This window comes from Cavia porcellus, unplaced genomic scaffold (assembly GCF_034190915.1).
Source record: "Cavia porcellus strain 051 isolate PalLab524CR breed Dunkin Hartley unplaced genomic scaffold, mCavPor4.1 scaffold_15, whole genome shotgun sequence".
NCBI lineage: Eukaryota > Metazoa > Chordata > Mammalia > Rodentia > Caviidae > Cavia > Cavia porcellus.
In genome coordinates, this window is record NW_026947498.1 from 69,142,361 (window position 1) to 69,160,839 (window position 18,479).

The 18,479-nt window shown below is 39.4% G+C and overlaps 1 protein-coding gene and 1 pseudogene across 2 annotated transcripts in view; both read right to left on the reverse strand.

The window, feature by feature from the left end:
• Hspbap1 (HSPB1 associated protein 1) overlaps positions 1-18,479 on the reverse strand; it is a 74,363-nt gene that overhangs the window by 28,407 nt on the left and 27,477 nt on the right. For both annotated transcript variants that reach the window (XM_003464157.5, XM_013146380.3), the window contains exons 2-3: positions 14,580-14,765; positions 1,279-1,460 (exon numbers count right to left, since the gene is read on the reverse strand). In XM_003464157.5, coding sequence (XP_003464205.4) covers positions 1,279-1,460; positions 14,580-14,765 — 368 coding nt within the window. The remainder of the gene's footprint in view (positions 1-1,278; positions 1,461-14,579; positions 14,766-18,479) is intronic.
• On the reverse strand, positions 1,467-14,717 carry LOC134470516 (transducin-like enhancer protein 4; annotated as a pseudogene).

Consider the following 18,479-nt stretch of genomic DNA (forward strand, 5'->3'; position numbering starts at 1 on the left):
AGCTTTAAGGATATTCTTTGAAATCTTGTCTTTTGTTTCTTTTTATAAGATGTGTGATAACTGAAATGTCACTTCTTTCGACTTTTTTTGTGCGTGAAATAGTACTAAATGTCTATTTAAAGGCAAAGAATGAGGTTATCTTGCTTGATGATCTAAAGAAAAGATTTCTTTGTAATATATTGAAGACATTTTCAATATGCCTTTTGTCCTCAGGGTAGCAATGTAGTTCTTTGGTGCTTCAGTAGATACTGTAATTTAATATTGCAAGGAAAGGGCAAACTGGCTGGTCTCTCTTTCTGGGCCACACGTGGTTTGTGTGGCTCACAGGAAGGGTGAATTGGCTTGTTATACCCCTCCCAGACCCAGGATGGCTTCTGTCAAGTCACAGGAAGGGTGAATTCCCCCAAATATTTCAAAATAAAACATTGTAGTTCTAAATAATCAAAGTCACAAAAAAAATTAACAAATATTTTGAACTCAGTAATAATGGATTTGGAAATTTTACCTTGAGATAGTCTTGAGATATACAAACCTGAAAGCTTTCTAATACTACGACATTTCTAATGAGAATGCTGGTCATACTAACAGATGTGACTTTTAAAACAACACTATCATGTACATTGAAATATATCATCATATGCAAGATCTATGTGATTTAGTAAGTTAGCATTTTCCAAAAAGTCCATTGAATATTATGTAAGATTCGTTCTGTGCAAGGACTAATGGATTTTGTTATAAGAGTACAAAGAGTTTGTCCATTTTAGATTCAGATTCTATCCTGCAGCTAATGAAGCTTTAAGGAAATACCCCTCATTAACTTGGTGTGATATATAAAAAAATCCACAGCTGTACTAAACTCCCAAGGGGATGGTGATGGTAGAGGTGGCCTGATCCTTACCTGAGAAGTGCTCTTTTATAGAATCTGATTTGCACCTAAAGACGTTCAATATAGGTCAGCAGGAAATGAGAGATTTTTTTTTTAATATAATCTACGCTTCTGGTGTTCTGCACACCATTGGAGCAGTGTTTAAAGGCAAAGGAGAGGTGTGGCGGAGGAAGTACAGTTGACAGGGTGAGCAGAGAAGACTCCTCGCCTGTGTGAGCCCAATGTTGCCCATCCCTTGAGCAGATCTTTTGGCTCCACTGGGTAAAATGCTCCAGGTGGGAATACTTACAGAAGACGAAGACAGCCAAGGAAGAAGGCAGCAGGGACATTCCAATTTAGGATCTTTTCTCAAATTCTTAATGAGATTAAAAAGAATGCACAGTATTATTTACCTGGAAAACATCTGAATTGTCTTCAAATAGGTTGACAAAATATTTATAATCAGCATACGCCCAGAATTTCGAATGATCATAATCTCTAAAAGGTCCAAAACTATTAGACTGGTCACAGTTCCAGGTCAGAAATTCTTCAAGCGTAGCGTCCACATAACTACACATGGTTTCAAACTGAGGAACTGCAATACAAGAGAACATAGCTTTAAACGCATAAGTAACATGGTTTCTAAATATTGTTTGGGTTTTTTTTTTTTAGAAGTTATTTTTGTTTCATGCTTAAATGTCTGAATGTACAAACAATCTACCATTATAGAAGTATGGTGGTCAATATAGTACTTTAGAACTATGTACAATGCACAGTTTAGTATCAAAATTTTTCTGCACTGCAGAGTTTTATAAAACTGTTAATGACACCACACACTAAGCACTTAAGACACCATCTTTTTCTGCTACCGCATCAGGAACAGCAATGGACAGTCCATTCCAGCTTGCAGCCTCCATCCATTTCTAGTATGAAATTAATTTTCTTTTTTTTTTTTTTCTTTTTTATCGGTACCAGGGATCGAACTCACGACTGCCTGCTTGCAAGACAGGTGCTCATGCCACTGAGCTAAATCCCCAGCCCTGAAATTAATTTTCTACGTGTACAATAAAGTTTATCTACATGGTTCTTTGGATTTGGATCCAACGCAGCAAAGGCACTGTACATCTGCAGATCCACAAATTTAAAAAAAATTTTTTAAAGCATTCAAACAAAATAATAATAATTAAAATAAAGGGGTCACATATTATAGTTTAACAGCAACAACAACAACATAAAAGATAACGCAGTGCTTCTGGCACAGTGGCACAGCGTGCATCCACTTCAGAGACATCCAACTAAGACATGGAAAGAACCAGAGGTAAAGAAAGCAGTCCTCAGGCCAGACCAAGTGCGTTCCTTTGTGTTTTGCGGAGGGAGGTCTCACAGGCCTTTTTCTCTGCTGTCCTTGTTTTGTGAAAGACTTGACTCGCACAGCGGTAGGCATCCTTCCTGTGTCTGTGTAGCTCCCAAAGAGCACACCACAAAACAGCCCATAATTCCTCAGAATAACAAAACTGCACAAAGATACACATCTCCCTTTGCAAAGAAAGGTGGCAAAAACATCCAGTAGGGATTAAGTTCCCTCGTTAAGGCCCAATGTAACATGTTTATCTGTCTATAAACAATTTTTAAAAGGGAATTAAAAACATATTACTAAGACACTTGTCAACAAGCTGAAAGAAAGAAAATGTCCAGTTACTGGTACTGGATATCATCTAAAGCTACCGGCATACTGGTTAAAATTGTCCAAATAGTGAATATGACTTGGCCTGTCATGTTCCAACTGTTCAGCCAGTATCTTTCCAAGTATCTTTAAAATAAGTAGAAAAAAGAATAACTCCCCCCAATATCACAGCAACATATTGCTTCTATGTGTAATTACACATTTCACATCTCTATAGTCAAATAGTCTACATTTAGTGACATTTTAATCAATTATTTTAAACCTTTCCCTCTTTTCTTTACCAAAAGAAAAAAAAAAAAAAAAGAAAGAAAAGAAAAAAAAAAAAAAAGGAGGGAAGTGTATCAAATACAACGCATCCTTGTTAATCAATGCAGGAACAGACAGCTTTATTTAGTCAGTCATTGTTAGCCTTCTTTAAACAAAATAAATGTATGACAAATAGAGTAAGAATGCTTATTCCATGTTCTTCCAAATAAACAGCTGAAGATTTGGTATCACAGGTTCTTAAGAGTATTCACAATTCAATAGCAAGGAGGAAGTGGGTTAAGGAAGGGAATTAAATTTCATAATGCAGAGTATTTGAAACCCTTAGTTTTAGATGCAAGGGTAGGTAGTTAACAAAACAAACAAACAAAAAGATCAGAGTGCAAAGTGCTACGTAGAGGAGGAGTCCGGTTTGCATAAGGATTTGTCCTCATTAAGTAACTTCATAAACTGTGGCCTCTCATCTCCTGAGCCAGTGACAATGTACTTAAACGTCCACAGAGATGTCGCAGCTCAGCACCAATGAGGATTCTTTGGACTGGAATATGCTGGCCCCATAAGGTGTCCTCCAGGCATTCAGAAGATTGTCCTTTCCAGTGCTCACAAACCACTTGCCACAGTGGACAAACCTGTGGGACAGCACACAGCTCTCATGGAGGTGCAACTGGTATTGTCTGGCTTGGTGACGTGCAACACTTCCACATTTCTGTTCTCCATCTCCACTGCAAGCCACTCTCTGGTTGGACAGTAGCCCAGAGATTTGCAAGGTGAAGTCGTGCTGTTGCAGCTGCTGCCCCTCATGTAGGTCCCAGGACCTGACTGTTGTCCAAGCTGCCCTTCCAGAGCTTGGAGCCATCGTTAGAAATGTCAATACAGCTGGCTCCATCTGTGTGGCCCTGGAATTGCCTCACCAGCATCTGACTGTGCAGGTCCCACACGGCAATGTTGCCATTGCTGCGGCACCGGAAGCAGATCTTGGAGTCAGGGCTGATGGTCAGGGCATTTCAGGCGGGGGATGTCAGCTCTGCTTTGATGCACCAGGTTGGAGCTGCCAGGTCAAAGATGGACAGGGTACTGGCTTCCCCTTCAACAATTATGGTTGGACCATCAGGGAGCAGTTTATAGCAACGGATGTAGTTATCCCTGTTCAGACAGTCCAGCTGGGAGACAGGAGTCTTGCTGCTGGGGTGGCTGATGTCCCACACTTTGACCCAGTACTTGCTGCCTGTGTACAGGTGTCTGGTGGGGTCTGATGGTGACCGTGCACACCACCTCCCTGTAATTGAGCCTCTTAATCTGGTGGGCATGACAGAGGATTTCAGGTCCGATAAAGGGATGGAGTGGGGGAAAGGGAACTGGCTGCATCCAGCCGTCCACACTAACATGGAAGGAGCAGGCTGGCTTTCCTCCCAGGATGCCAGTCAGGTTCAGAGATATCACTAACACACGCATGCGATGATGTGGATCAAACTGCACCACTGGTGATCTTCTGCAGTGGCGGCGGCCATGCTCATCTGCTGGGAGATGTTATGTAGGCCGGCTTGATGGCTCCAGGGCTGGTCAGCTTATTCGTCCCAGTGAGAGGTACAATTCTAAATGAAGTTGGATATGGACAAGGGCCAGCCATCGGCATCCTCAGGCTAGATGCCAAGAGGTCCATCCACTCCTGACGGTTTTCCAGACACACACCTTAGTCTGGGAGTGGAGTTATTGCCTGGGCACATCGGTTCATGGAGTAGGGTATTGTCGTGGAGTAGGGTATTAGACCTTGACACAGGTGTAGTAGATTTTTCATGAAGGCTGAGTTCTTTGGATTTGGAGGAAGGATGCTACTGGAAGATGCAATGGAGGCGGGGCTGACTGGGCATCTTCCTTGAACAGGGAGTCTTGTCCAAGACATTGTTTCAAGGGGAATGTGTTTGGCTTCCTGGGTGGGACACACACACACACACACACACACACACACACACACACAGATCCTCATTGGAAATGCTCACCACCAAGCTGTCATCGCTCTTCTCGCCATCGCTGTCATAATGAGCTGCAATTTCTTTTTCTTTAGTTTTCTATTTTTTGCTCTCTAGGGAGGAGTAGTCGATGGAGTTACTGTGCTTCTCTAGGCCTCGGAAACTGGAGATGGGGGATACTAAGGAGCTCGTGGAGGACTCTCTGTCCCTTTGATGATCACTGTCGTGGTGTTTGCAGACCATGTCCATGCGACACACGCTGAGCCTGGAGTTGCTGCCAAATGATGGCGTTCATTTCTGCCATGGTCACCTGCGTGGCTTGTTCCACAGCCTGCATCACTTGGTGCTCTTGGGACAGGAAAGGAATGACGTGGGCGCAGACAGCATTCAGCCTCTTGACAATCTCTGCCTGCTTGTGCATTTCTAAGTTCACCCATAGGACATTTCATAATAAATGATACAGTGTTGCTGCATGACAGTCTTCTCACTAGCAAGCAAATCACACTCCAGCTTCTGACTGTGGTACTGAGCCTGCAAACCCTGAAACTCTTCCTTATTCTGACTGCAGGACTTGGAATGGTAAATTACAGGGTTGAGCAGGTCAATGCGGTACTGGGTGCTGGGTCTGCAAGCACATCTTGCTCAGCTCGTAGACTGTTCACACCATTCAACCTGGCTGTGCAAGGTGCATTGGCCAGGGCCGGCGGGGAGGTGGCAGGTTTTCAGGGGATATCTGTAATCCCAGCAACTCAGTAGGCTGAGGCAAGGGGATTGCTAATTAAAAGCCTGGGCAATTTCACAAGCCCTTGTCTCAAAAAATAAAGAAAAACTAGTATTTTTGGGCTGGAGATATAGTTCAATGCTCTTTGCAATAAATCACCAGTAAAAAAATCTTTGCAAAGCACCAACTCCTTCCAAGAGACACAGATCAGTTAGCAGCGAGCCTGACACACAGTGTCTTCAGTAAATGCAGGCTCTGTTATTAGTCCTTCTCCGTCACTCACATATTTTCTTGGAATCTTTTTAACTGCACTGGAAGAAGACAGTCAAACTTTGAACATTTTTATCTTTTCCCTCCTCTTCTTTCCTGAACTGCTTAGGATTATATATGATTTCCCTTCCCTTCTTTTTTCCTAAAATTATAGAATGGCACACAAGTAAAAGGCAGGATGTGTATCAATGAATTATCCTAAGTCAACTGCTTGATCAACTTGTCACTTGACTTGAAGCAGAATTTTACTAAGGCACGTTTATCTAAAAGATTAATATCCACACGCTCTAGAACTTTTTACATTTTGATTATTTTTGTGAACACTTAAAACAGTGCTTGATAGGAAGTAAATCATCAATATACATGTAATCTCAATATCACTGACATCAAAATTTCACCATAATAGCATAAAAATACATTAAATACCGACAAACAAAATACATGTAGCAAAAAGCTTCATGATGCTGGGAAACAAAAGACACTTCTAAATCAGCTCCGTAAATTCCACTGTGATTCAATCACATCATATTGTCTTGTAAGTTTTCATTTTGTAGAATTCAGTCCAACAGATCTAATACTAATGCCATTAACTGAGCCACTTGCTCCTGGTGAAGAAGCAGTGGGGCTTTTCAGTTAGGGACAGTCATCCCAGACAAGTCTGCACCGTACCCCTCCAGAACCTATCTGCATTAGAAGACTTTAATTTCAGTCATAGTGAATTCTGCACGTTAAAAATGAAAATTACACTTGAGAACTCTTATCACTCGGAAAATTTAAATGAGTGAATGGAAATGACAGACTTCATTTACATTATGATGTCTGTGCTACAATAGCTTCTTGCTGTGTGGTACTGGACAGTTGTTTTTCTTACTTTACGCAATGGAATGATTCCTTTCTAATTCAGCATCACTGAATAGTTAACGGTACAGTAGCATCGGCAGCGGTTACTTTAACTCCACTCACCATAAAATGTTAGCACCGAGAAGCTCAATGCTCAAGATTTGGCAATAAGATAAACTCAGCTTGCTTCTAAAGATCATAGCAAAGGATCTTAAAATAATTTTATCCAGCAAGAAAACAAGATTTCTCCATTTTGTTAGATTTTCATCATGTTATAAACTAGGAAGACACAGGGAATGAGCTCTGAACAGGACTTCTCATCACTACCCCCTTACAGATGTTTAGGGTATATTTCTACAGCAGCTGCCAAATTACTGCCAGCTGAGATACAACACTGCCACTGACCACACATACTGAAAAACAAATGGGATCCAAACTAGTTTCAGAACATAAACTAGTATGACCACTATCAAAATCCGGGGATTTAGCTCAGCAGCGTAAGTGCCTGCCTTGCAAGCACGAAGTTGTGAGTTCGATCCCTAGTACCAAAAAAAAAATCATGGAAGAGTTGGGGTTTAGCGCACCCAGCACAGCGCATGCTTGACAAGCACAAGGTTGTGAGTGAGTTGGATCCCCGGTACCAAAACAAAACAAAACAAAACAGGCAAAAATCATTATGGAGACTCCTCAAAACCCAAAACAATAGAAATTCCATTTGACTCAGCTATTTTCTTTCTAGGTCTCGTCCCAAAACAGTTAAAGACTTCACAGAGGAATGCAAGCATGCTCATATTTATAGCACCACACTTCATAACAGCTAAATCCTGGAAGCAGCCTGTACATACATCAACAGATGAATGGATAAAACAAGTGGTACCATGGTATTCACACATGATAGAGCACAGTCTGCCACAAAGATGGTTAAATCTGAGTCATCAGTAGAACAGTGATGCACTCTGAGATGACAACGTCAAGTGAAACGATGGCACACAAGCATGATGCCACTTATATGAGAAACTCAAATGCAAATAAATTAAGGAGCAAAATAAAAGCTAGATAACAGGAAACAGGGAGAGGGATCTTTTGCAAAAGAGTATCAAGAAATGGAAAGAAGGGAGAGGGAAAGCAGTGAAAGGGGATTTAAAAAAATTAAGATGTGCCATGTGCATTTATCTACCCACCACAGTGAATGTAATCATTGTGTACGCAAATGCACACCAATAAAAAAGACCTGTACGAGACTCACTATCTTCTTCCTAAAAACTAAAAAGGAATTACATTTAAAAATGCTAATATTTTTAAAAAGTCATTTGCTAACATAATTTCCAGTAATCTAGAAATATTCCCGGCAAAACCTAAGACAGAAATAAATACATTCAATATGCTACAAAGATTCTCTTATTTATACAACTATATGCCTGTCTACCTATAAGACCTACAAGAACAACAAAACTACCAAGATTCACTAAGTGGCTGCACATAAAATAAATACACAGAAAAAACTGATTTTATTAATGTGATGGGTTCAGTTAAAAAAATAATAGCCTAAAATATTCCTGTACAGCTATTATACTAAATTATAGTATTTTAAGAAATGTGTCTCTCTCTTTTTTTTTGGTCTTTTTCATTTTTATCGGTACCAGGGATCGAACTCACAACTGCCTGCTTGCAAGGCAGGCACTTATGCCGCTGAGCTAAATCCCCAGCCTTTTTTTTTGGTCTTTTGAGATAGGTTCTCACTATGCTGTTGAGGCTGGCCTTGAGCTCATTTTGTAGCCCAGGTTGGCCCCAAATTCCTAAAGATCCTCCTGCCTCAGCCTCCCAAGGGCTAGGATTACAGGATGTGCTATGCAGTCTGAAATCTATTTATCTATATGAAAATCACAAATCTTTTTGCTGAGAGACAAACAGACTTGGTCAGCAAAGGTAATGCATTCCACTGTAAGAATATGCAGTAGTATAACACTGTAAATTTTTTCCAAAGTAATTTTTAGAGCTTAAATTTTCATTTAAAATTCTAACAGGATTTCTTCAAAATGAGTACTTTGTGTAACTCTAAAGTTCATTTAGATGAATAAAATTCAATGATATTTAAAAAAGAAGAGTTACTGAAGTTGAGTACAATTAGGAGAAATCAGCTCGGTTATCTGTACTCAGTATGGTAGTGATAATGTGCTGTGTATTTCAAAACAATCAGTAGAAAGGATCTGAAATATTTTCAACATAAATAAAGAATCAATGTCTAATGTGGTAGACATGGTTATCCTGATTTGGGCATCACATAACTCAAATATGAATCGAAATATCGTATGCTATATAAAAATGTACAACTTTATATCAATTAAAATATAAATTAATAAAATAAAATATAACTGTTATAGGCAGCTGAGTTAATTAGAAATCTTACAGGCAGTCAGACAGGGCCAGGCCCTCAAGGGAGCCAGCACAGAGGACCAGATGTGACCTTGGAGAAGACACACTTCCAGCCAGATCCCAAGACAAAAGGCAAAATGAATGAAACCACAACCTAAACATCAGGAACTGGTATTCTAAATAGGTACAGATCACCTTGATGAAGCGGAACCACCATCCCAGCCCCCTGCAGGAGGAGTCACTGCTCCCTAAGAATGCTTGCTTGCTACACGACTTACTGCTCCATTGGTTCCTGATTTAGTCAATTTTACCTGAACAACTAAACTTATTGGTTGACCACAGTTCTGTCCCATCTCATGCCCGTCTGCCTTTTGAGTTCCCATTTTTCTCCCTCTTGGACTGGTCTCACCTCATGGTTTTACTCTATTAAAGTCCCTACAAAAAACAGTCTGGCAACTCACTCGGGACCCCTTCTGTCTCTCTCTCTCACAGAAGTTTTCTCTCTCTCAATAAATATATTCCGCTCTTAGTCTCTGTTGTTCCTAAAATTCACTCTTTGATTTTAGAGAGTACGAACTCATACCAGACACACAGTAGGTCGGGAGTTTCATTCTCCTGTATCACTAATGTTGCTAAGAAATGCAAGATATGACACACATGGTAACACACACCCATACTCCTAGCTACTCAGGGAGCTGAGGCAGGAAGATCACAAGTTCAAGGCCAACTGGAGCAATGCAGTGAGACCCTACCTCAAAATCACAAACAGGGCTGGGAATACAGCTCAGGGCCCCTGGGTTTAATCTTTAGTACTTGTAGGGAGAAAGAGGAAAGACAGGAGAAGAAAGGAGGAGAAAAGGAGAGGATCACAAGTGTTCTGAGACAGTCTGACAGCCACACCTGATTGTGGATGGCAAAGGAGCCACAGAGACAAGAAACACTGTCGTTTCAGCTGAAAGCTCAGAGAAGAACAATTAACCAGGGAGAGCTAAGGAAAGAAAAGTGAGGGGGAAGAACAGAATGGTGAGACACAGGGAAGGCTTCGGAGGAGGGCCAAGTAAATTCCTGGAAATACAGAAACTGCAAACAGCCTGAGCTCAGTGAAATTAAGCTGAAGTTCCCTTTCCAAACGTTTGGTCTTTAGCCAAAAAGTAATGGGAAGGCATTGAAGGATTTGAAGCAGAGATAAGGTTCAATTTGCTTTTTTACAAATTATCGCTGGTTACTAACTGAGGAATGGCAAGAGAGGGGAAGCGGGAGGGAGGCAGAGACTAAGACCAGGGACAAGGCCACTGCAGTTGTGGAGGTGAGAGAGAGCTGGGCGATGCTCAGTAGAGAGCAGGTGGCTGCTGGATACTTGGATTCTCCGTCCTAAGACATCAGAACAACAGGGCAGTCAGAGAGACTCACAAGTGTCTCGGGTAGGGAGCTTCCAGACAAGCTCCTTGAATAATCCTTGAGGGATTAATCCTTGAGCCCCTTGAATTCATCCTAGGAAAATCAGCAACTTGGATGAGCTTTGTTGGCAAGGATGTACATAGTGCTATAAACTTAAAACTTGTGAACAATCTAACACAATAGAATTCTAAAGTAAGTGATGATGCTGCCAAACAAAGGAACATAAGTAGCATTTAAATTACATTTCATGTCAAGACAGTGGTTCAGAGTATGCTAAGTAAAAAGAAGCAGGCTATAAAAATTAATACAAGAAAGGCTACATGGGTATACATCAAAGTATAACTAGGGGTTATCTCTGGTTAGTTGAAATGGTGTTTTTAAACTTATGCATGTCTTTCCATGTTTTCAAGTTTTTTTGTACTCTAATATTTGCTGAGTACTTATTATGCAGTAGACACTATACTATGCTATGCATATCAAATACTTTACTTTTGAAAATATTTCTAATATATAGAAAAGCTGACTGACTTGCCCAAACTTACACAGTAAGCCAATATTTAAACTCATGCAGGCTGATTCCAGTATCTCTCATATACCATTATCCTATACTCACTGGAGAAGTTTTACTTTATACTCATTGAAATAATTTCTGTTGTTGGGGCTGGGGATTTAGCTCAGTGGCATAAGCACCTGCCTTCAAGCAGGTGGGCGTGAGTTCGATCCCTGGGGTACTGATTTAAAAAAAAAAAAAAAACAAACCAGAGACAGCGAGAATAATTTCTGTTGTTTCTTTTCCTTACTCTTTTTTTTTTTTTTTTTGAGACAAGGTTTTCTATGTAGTTCAGGATGGCCTTGAAATCGCTATGTAGCCCTCACTGGCCTCCACCTTGAAAAGATCCTCCTTTCTGAACATCCCAAGTGCAGCCTTTATTGGTATGTACTACCTTGCAGAGCAATAATTTTTAAAAAGAACAAATTACCAAAATAATCCACACAGTAGGAGAAAATAGTTGCAATTCATGTATCTGATAATGGTTTACAATCTATACTATATACAGAATTCCTACAATGCAACATTAAAAAGACAAAAACTCCAATTAGCAAATGAGCAAAAGATCTAAACGGTCATTTCTATTGACCAAAGCACCCATGAAAAAATGACCAATATTATTAGTCATTAAGGAAATGCAAATCAGAACTGAACTGAAGAGCACATCAACTGTTACAGTTCTAATAACGTAGTAAGTGTTGGAAGAATGTGGGAAAACCAGAGCTTTCTCACACTGTAATAATGTAAAATGGTGCAGCTATTTTAAAAAACAGTTCGGCAGCTTCTCAAAATGTTAAAAATACACTTCTCGTCTTATGGTTTAGATCTATACCCCTGGAAGTCTTAAATGTGTTCAGAGATGGGATTTCTGGAAGATGATTGCAGCATGGGGGTACTGCACTCATCAGTGCGTTAGCCCATTAGTGAGTTCACAGCGGAACTCATCAATGTCCATGCTGTTAAAGAGAGCCTTGGTGGAAGAGGTATCACCAGGGGAGAACCTCTGAAGCTATCTCTCTTCTCTGACCCTTCTTGTTTCCCTGCATCCTGGTTGCCACAGGTTGAGCTGTTTTCTTCTGGCAGGCCCTTGCATCATGCTGTTTCTCCTTGAAACCAGCTGACACAAATTGAACCCTCTAAAACCACAAGCCAAAGATATCTTTTCTGTAAGTCTCAAGTGTCTGGTATTTTGTCCCAGTGACAGGAAGGTGATCAATATACCTTATGACTTAGCAATTCTTCTCCTAGATATATGCTCTAGGAAAAGAGCAGTAATAACTGTTTGTCAACTGATGACTGGATAAACAAAATGTATATGTCTCTATAATAGAATAATACTATTTGACCATCAAGAGAAATGAAATATTAATACATACAGGTTGTATATCCCTTATCTGAAATGCTTGTGGCTATACGTATTAATAATTTGGGATTTGGGAATATTTGAAAACACATAATGAAATATCCTGGGAAGGGGACCCAAATCTAAATATGAAATTCATTTATGTATCATTATACCTTATTCACATAGGCTACAGGTAATAGACAATATTTTTTTTTAGTACACCTGCATTTTGACTACTCCCCATGTGAGGTCAGGTGTAGAATTTTAAACCTGCAACATCATGTCACTACTCAAAAAATTCAGACTTTGGAGAATCCAGGATTTCAGATTTCCTAGGGATGTTCAATTTGTACTGCTACACTGTGAACCTTGAAAACATGCTAAGTGACAGAAACTATACCCAAAAAGTCAAAAATTGTATGATTATATTTTTAAATTATACTTAGATATGCCCTAAGTGGATAAATTTAGAGACAGAAAGAGACTAAGGCTATAGGAAGGATAATGGGAAAGTGACTGAACCAAAGTCACTGAGCATACCTTGCTCACGGGCTAATGAAAATGTTCTATCACTAGACTCTATGTGATACTGGTACAGCATTGTGAAAATACTAATAGCCGCCCAAGTATATACTTTTAAATGGTTAACTAAAATGAAATTTGTTATATGAATTTTATGTAAATTATTAAAAAGACCAAATTATTTTTTCTAACAAGAGTAGTTTCTCAAAATAGCAGAGTTTTTAACTTTGTCTTTCATGATTAAGTATTAACTTGAAAATGTCGAATTACTGTGTCTTCTGTTAAACGAAGAGAAAAACGTATTCTAGGAAAGTGGTAAGCAAATTAATACACTGAACACAAGCAAATCACTCAGAACAGGCCCACAACAACAGCTCTCAAACAACATTAGCTACTAATACTAGTGTTGTACATGGAGTCTTGCAGGACACAAAAACTCTACAATTTCTATTTGTCTCCGAATTAGTTTCTAACAAGCACTTCAATGAGCAGCAGATTTAGTTCACTAAAATCAAGAAGAAAAAAGTATAATCTGATTTTTACGTCATTACAGAAGGTCTAGCGTTCAATTTTGAAAAACAAAAATTGGTCTGTGATAGGAATGAGAGTTTCAGGTATAGTTACCCTGCTGGATTGGTCACAGGAATCTAAAACTAACTCCATGAGGCATGCATCACAGTCAATGTGAGCAAAGAAGCTAGAAGGGAAGCTGGGGGATTTTCTAGTTCCTCCTGAGCTATTAATAGATATTAATAAATCACCTCACCACGAAGCTTAAACTCTTGAGTTTCTGGACTACTAATCTTACCCACACTGAAACACACTTTCAGCACCAGACAAGAGCTATCAATTCCATTTGATTAGACACAATATTGTTTCTTCCCTTGTGTCAACACTACATTTTAGAGTTAATGGTAGTCACTTGGTCTAACAATAAGGTAAAGATTAGCACACATGGGTGAAAAGAGAGCAGACAAAAATGAATGAATTTAAGAGAATAAAAACCAGCCAGGCATGGTGGTATAGTGCCAAAGGCAGGATGGCGGCTTGAGTGGACAGGAAAAAAGGAAAAACAGAGCACTGAGGGGTACCAGTTCCACAGTATAGTGCTTGCCTAGCACGTGCAAGATCCTGGCTTTGAACCCTAGAAACAACAGCAAAAAAAGGCTGCTTTATCTACATTTCATGCTTGTTTAATGCAATTTGGCTCAGGCAGCTGAAAAAGCAAAGGATACAATGACAACCCATGCTGAGCACTATAGCATACAGCTACCAATAAAGGACAGGGGGACGTGGTTCTCTATCACTCCTAAGTGGGGGGACTATAAGCTTGTATCATTGGTTACCGGTATTGTGTTGTTACACTGTAGAGTTGTAGTATTGGGCAGTACTATTCTTTTCAGTCATATGGAAACATAAATAATAGTGTATTACCAAATTTTATTAAAGGTCTACCACATTCAGTGAGCCCCAGTGTAGCACTGTGTGAGCGTATGTATATATGTGTGTGTGTATGTATATATATATATATATCATACAAAAATATATAAGGGTTTAAACTATAGGCTGTTGAGTCTAAAACACACACACACACACAAACACACACACACACAACCTCTTAGGCTAAAACCTTTTCCCAAATATTGCAGGGAAATTTTCTTTTCCGTACAATGAAAGATTCAAAGGAAGATTAGAAGAAAGTATCTCTCAAGACAGGAAAGCCCGGCTGGCAGTGGGCAGTCACGGCACAGCAGCGTCACCGCGGTAGCCTCCAGCCCACCTGTGTCTGCGCTCTTCACTCCCATTCTGAAGCGGATCCGCTTGTGCTGAAGGACCTCAGAAAGGTGCTCAGCAGTCCAGTGTCGCGAGGGCCAGTCTGAAACCATGTTATGGAAGACTGCAGGTTGCTGTAAAGACATTATAATGTCTTTTGCTTTCTCTGGCGTAAAAGGTTTCACATATTCACCTGGAGAGAGATGAATCGAGTGATAGGGTTAGTTAGTGATAGGGATAAAGTTATTTCACATCAAACATAAAGAAAAACAGCTAATATTGTTTCTCTCCTGGCAAATCCTTTTTTTTTGTACTGGGAATCAAATCTGGCACTTGCCAGGCAGGTGCTTATACAGCCTCAGCCCCACGGCAAATCTTTTTATGCAAATTCACTGCATGTACACTTTACTGATCACCAGTTATAAAAATATTTAACTTCACAGGTTCATAATTCATTTTTAATTTTTAATGTTTATTTATTTTTCAAATCTACTGTATTTTAAAGAGAAAAAATAAAACAAGATTTCAAAGCAATAATTAGGGAATAACAACGGTATATACATTACATACTGTTAGCTTCAAATCAGTTATTCAGAGTACAAGATATCTGCATTTAGTTGTCTGAACAACACCAGCACAAACCTTTCAAAGGTTCATAATTTTTTTTTTTTTTTTTTTGGTCTTTTTCCTTTTTATCAGTACCAGGGATCGAAATCCGACTGACTGCTTGCAAGGCAGGCGCTTACGCCGCTGAGCTAAATCCCCAGCCCAGGTTCATAATTTTTAAAATTTGAAACATTTGAATGGCAGTATCTATGTATCATTTTCAATGTCAGAAACGAAACTTTAATGTTAAAAACAGCTTTCCTGTTACTTTAAATTTACAATGTAAAATTTTATAAACTATTATTTCTTAAATAGAGGATTATGAAAAAATACTGAACAGAACTACTTTGAAACAACCAAAATTGTTGGAGTCAGCAACAATTTTATTTGCAATATCATGTTTAATGCCAAAACAAAAACAACCAACCACACACCCCCCAAAAAAACTTCATTAATGTGGCAGTCAATCTGGAAGAGGAGAGAATATTTCTTATTGCTGTTTTAAGAATAAAAGATGTGCTAAGATGGTAATCAGTATTAATCTTGGTTTCAATGCATCCATAACAGTTTAGGAGACATGTATATTCTCCAAGGTATATATTTGGAGATATAGGTATCTCCAAACTGTGACTTAAAGGTTCTTATTTATTTATTTGGTACTGGAGATCAAACTCAAGACCTCGCACTTGCCAGGGAACACTTATGCCGCTGAGATAAATCCCTGGCCCAAGTTCTTATTTTTTAAGTAAAATAAGAAAGTTTCTATTTTCTTCCTCCTCCTCCCCCTCCTATTTCCTCGTCTCCTCTACCCTCACCCTTTTTCTGTCCTAGAGATCAAATCAAGGATCTAGTATACAGTAACCATTCTACCACTAAGTTACACCCTCAGCAAGAAAGTTTTTCTTTAAAGAGATCTTAAAATGGAAAGGGTAAGGGAATAGAGGGGAAAAAAATCAGGTATCATGTACAGGTACAAATTCCCTATGATGAATGTGATCATTATGTAAAATGTACCAATAAACTTAATTAATAAAAAAGGAAAATCTGGGAGAAGGATTAACAGCTTCATACTCTAATCTGTGAAACATGCTTATGATTCTCAAAAAAAATCTGTTGCCTCTCTATTTTGGTTATTTAATCAGCAAATACACCCAATCAAAAATTAAAATCTTATAAATAAAACACAAATTCCTCCCTTACCCAATCTTCTTCTAAACTGATAAAAGGAACAGGAGAAGGGCTTATCAGAGAAGTTGAGTAATTTATGTTTGTTTCAATGTAAAGCATGTTACTGAAGAAAATGAAAATTTAAATCAGGTTGAGGAAAAAAATGTCAGAGTGGTGAGCAACAACTCAGACTATGAGATTGGGAGTCCACACGATGAAAACAACTTGGGGAAGAAAAGGATTAGGAGAGACCCGACAGGAAAATCCAAAGCTGCACAGAAACTGAAGGGACAGAACAGAACACTACAAGGGAACAGAATCTACATACACCCCCTCCCCAGCCTCAGCTTGAGGGTGGACTGCGGCAAAGGAGAGGTCACACCTACAGAGACAGAGCGAATGCTGGAGAATCTGGGGGGCCTTGGAGAGAAACGCAGCAGCTGAATGGCCCAGCAGTTGCTGTGTTCTGCTGCACTGTGCAGGATTCTGCTCTCCTGCGAATCTTCAACAAATAGGTGATGAATGACTAGAGGATAAGGGCCCACTGTGTTCCTGGAAAGAGTACTTCTGATTGGAAACCACCCCAGGGGAGAAGTGACTGTAGACTGTGTGAACCAGAATCAGGGAAGCTAGCTACATGGTTTCACTTCAGGGCTCCAGAGTTAGTTCTCACAGTGATTAGGTAAGAGACAGCCAAACAGTCAAGGGAGTGGGTTGGAAAGAGACACTTTCTGATGGGTTTCAGCTAAAGGACACAGGCTCCCCTCCCATGGCCAGAGGCGAGGCCCAGCCTGAGTTGCTCTGGATTTGGAAGTCATTGGCACTCTCTCCCTAATCCTAATGCATGGTGGCACTTGCATCCAGCAGTCTTTGTTACCTAGCAATGTAAACAGCGATATGTCTGGACTTGCACAATGTACAATTGCAGATCATGGAAGAAAACAATGTATTCGAAACAGAGAGAAATTCTTTTTCTTTTTTTAATGTGTAGTTTTTCTTTTTCTTATCTTTTTTCTTTCTTCTTTAACACAAGTTTATTGGGTTTAATGAATTTTCCCTTGTTTCTTTTTTTGATAGCTCTCTTTATGTTTCTCTTCTCTCGTTTCATTTTTCTCCTTGCAAGTATTTCTCTTCTATTCTCCATTTTTTTCTCCCTTATTTTATCTTTTATTTCTTCTCAGATTTTGTTACCTTTATCTATTCCAATAAATACCCTTCTTTGCCCCAAGAGAATCTCTTGCCCCTCTCCTCTCCCTCCTATCATATATTTTTAAGTTTTCAATTTTTCTTCTTCTATGCCCCTATTTTCAATCCCTTATATCTTTAATAGTATCATACAGACTTATTGGTGTGTAGATAACTGACTCAATAAAAATTACTGTTGAATACTTTTCTACCATTAGCAGATGTATATACAGCATTCATATTTAGTACATATTGGGTGTGGATCAATACTTGATATTTATACTATAATTATGGATTTCTTCTCTAGGGTTAAGGGTGGTACATAATTGGTTCTTAGTGTATGCTAATATTCCATTTGTCTTGGATGATACTACTGTAGCTAATTTGCCTGATGTTATAAGGGTTGCATAACTATTGCTAGTAATGGGTTTTTCTGTTAGTCAACAGCTAAATTACCTTTGTGACATTACCAATACTAGGTACATTCCCAAAGAGCTTGGTGTTGGGTCAGTTATACTGCATCCTCCCTCTCAAGTCAACCAAGGTGGTCAAATCTGGTGGACAGGGCAATGGACTATCATTAACCACACCCAAAATACCTCACCATAAAGAGATCTATGTACTAGCACAAAAGCCTTTACACTCTACATGTCCACAAACCTCAGTACAAAACAAAACAACAAACAAAAACGATAAACATGAGAAAAGGCGGCCATAAAATACCTCCTCAAACTTCCAACTCCCTCAAAGCCAATCCAGTTGGCATTAGGTGGGAGAACCATAAGCCACACACCCAGTTACTACAAAGGATAACAGCAGAGGTTAGAAACAGATGAAGAGGTGTGCAGTGGGATCACACAGTATATAACTAAACAGATAATGGAAGTAATAACCAAAATGATCCAAGAACCTTCAGAGAATGCTAATAAAAAGCTAGCTGAGGTGGGGG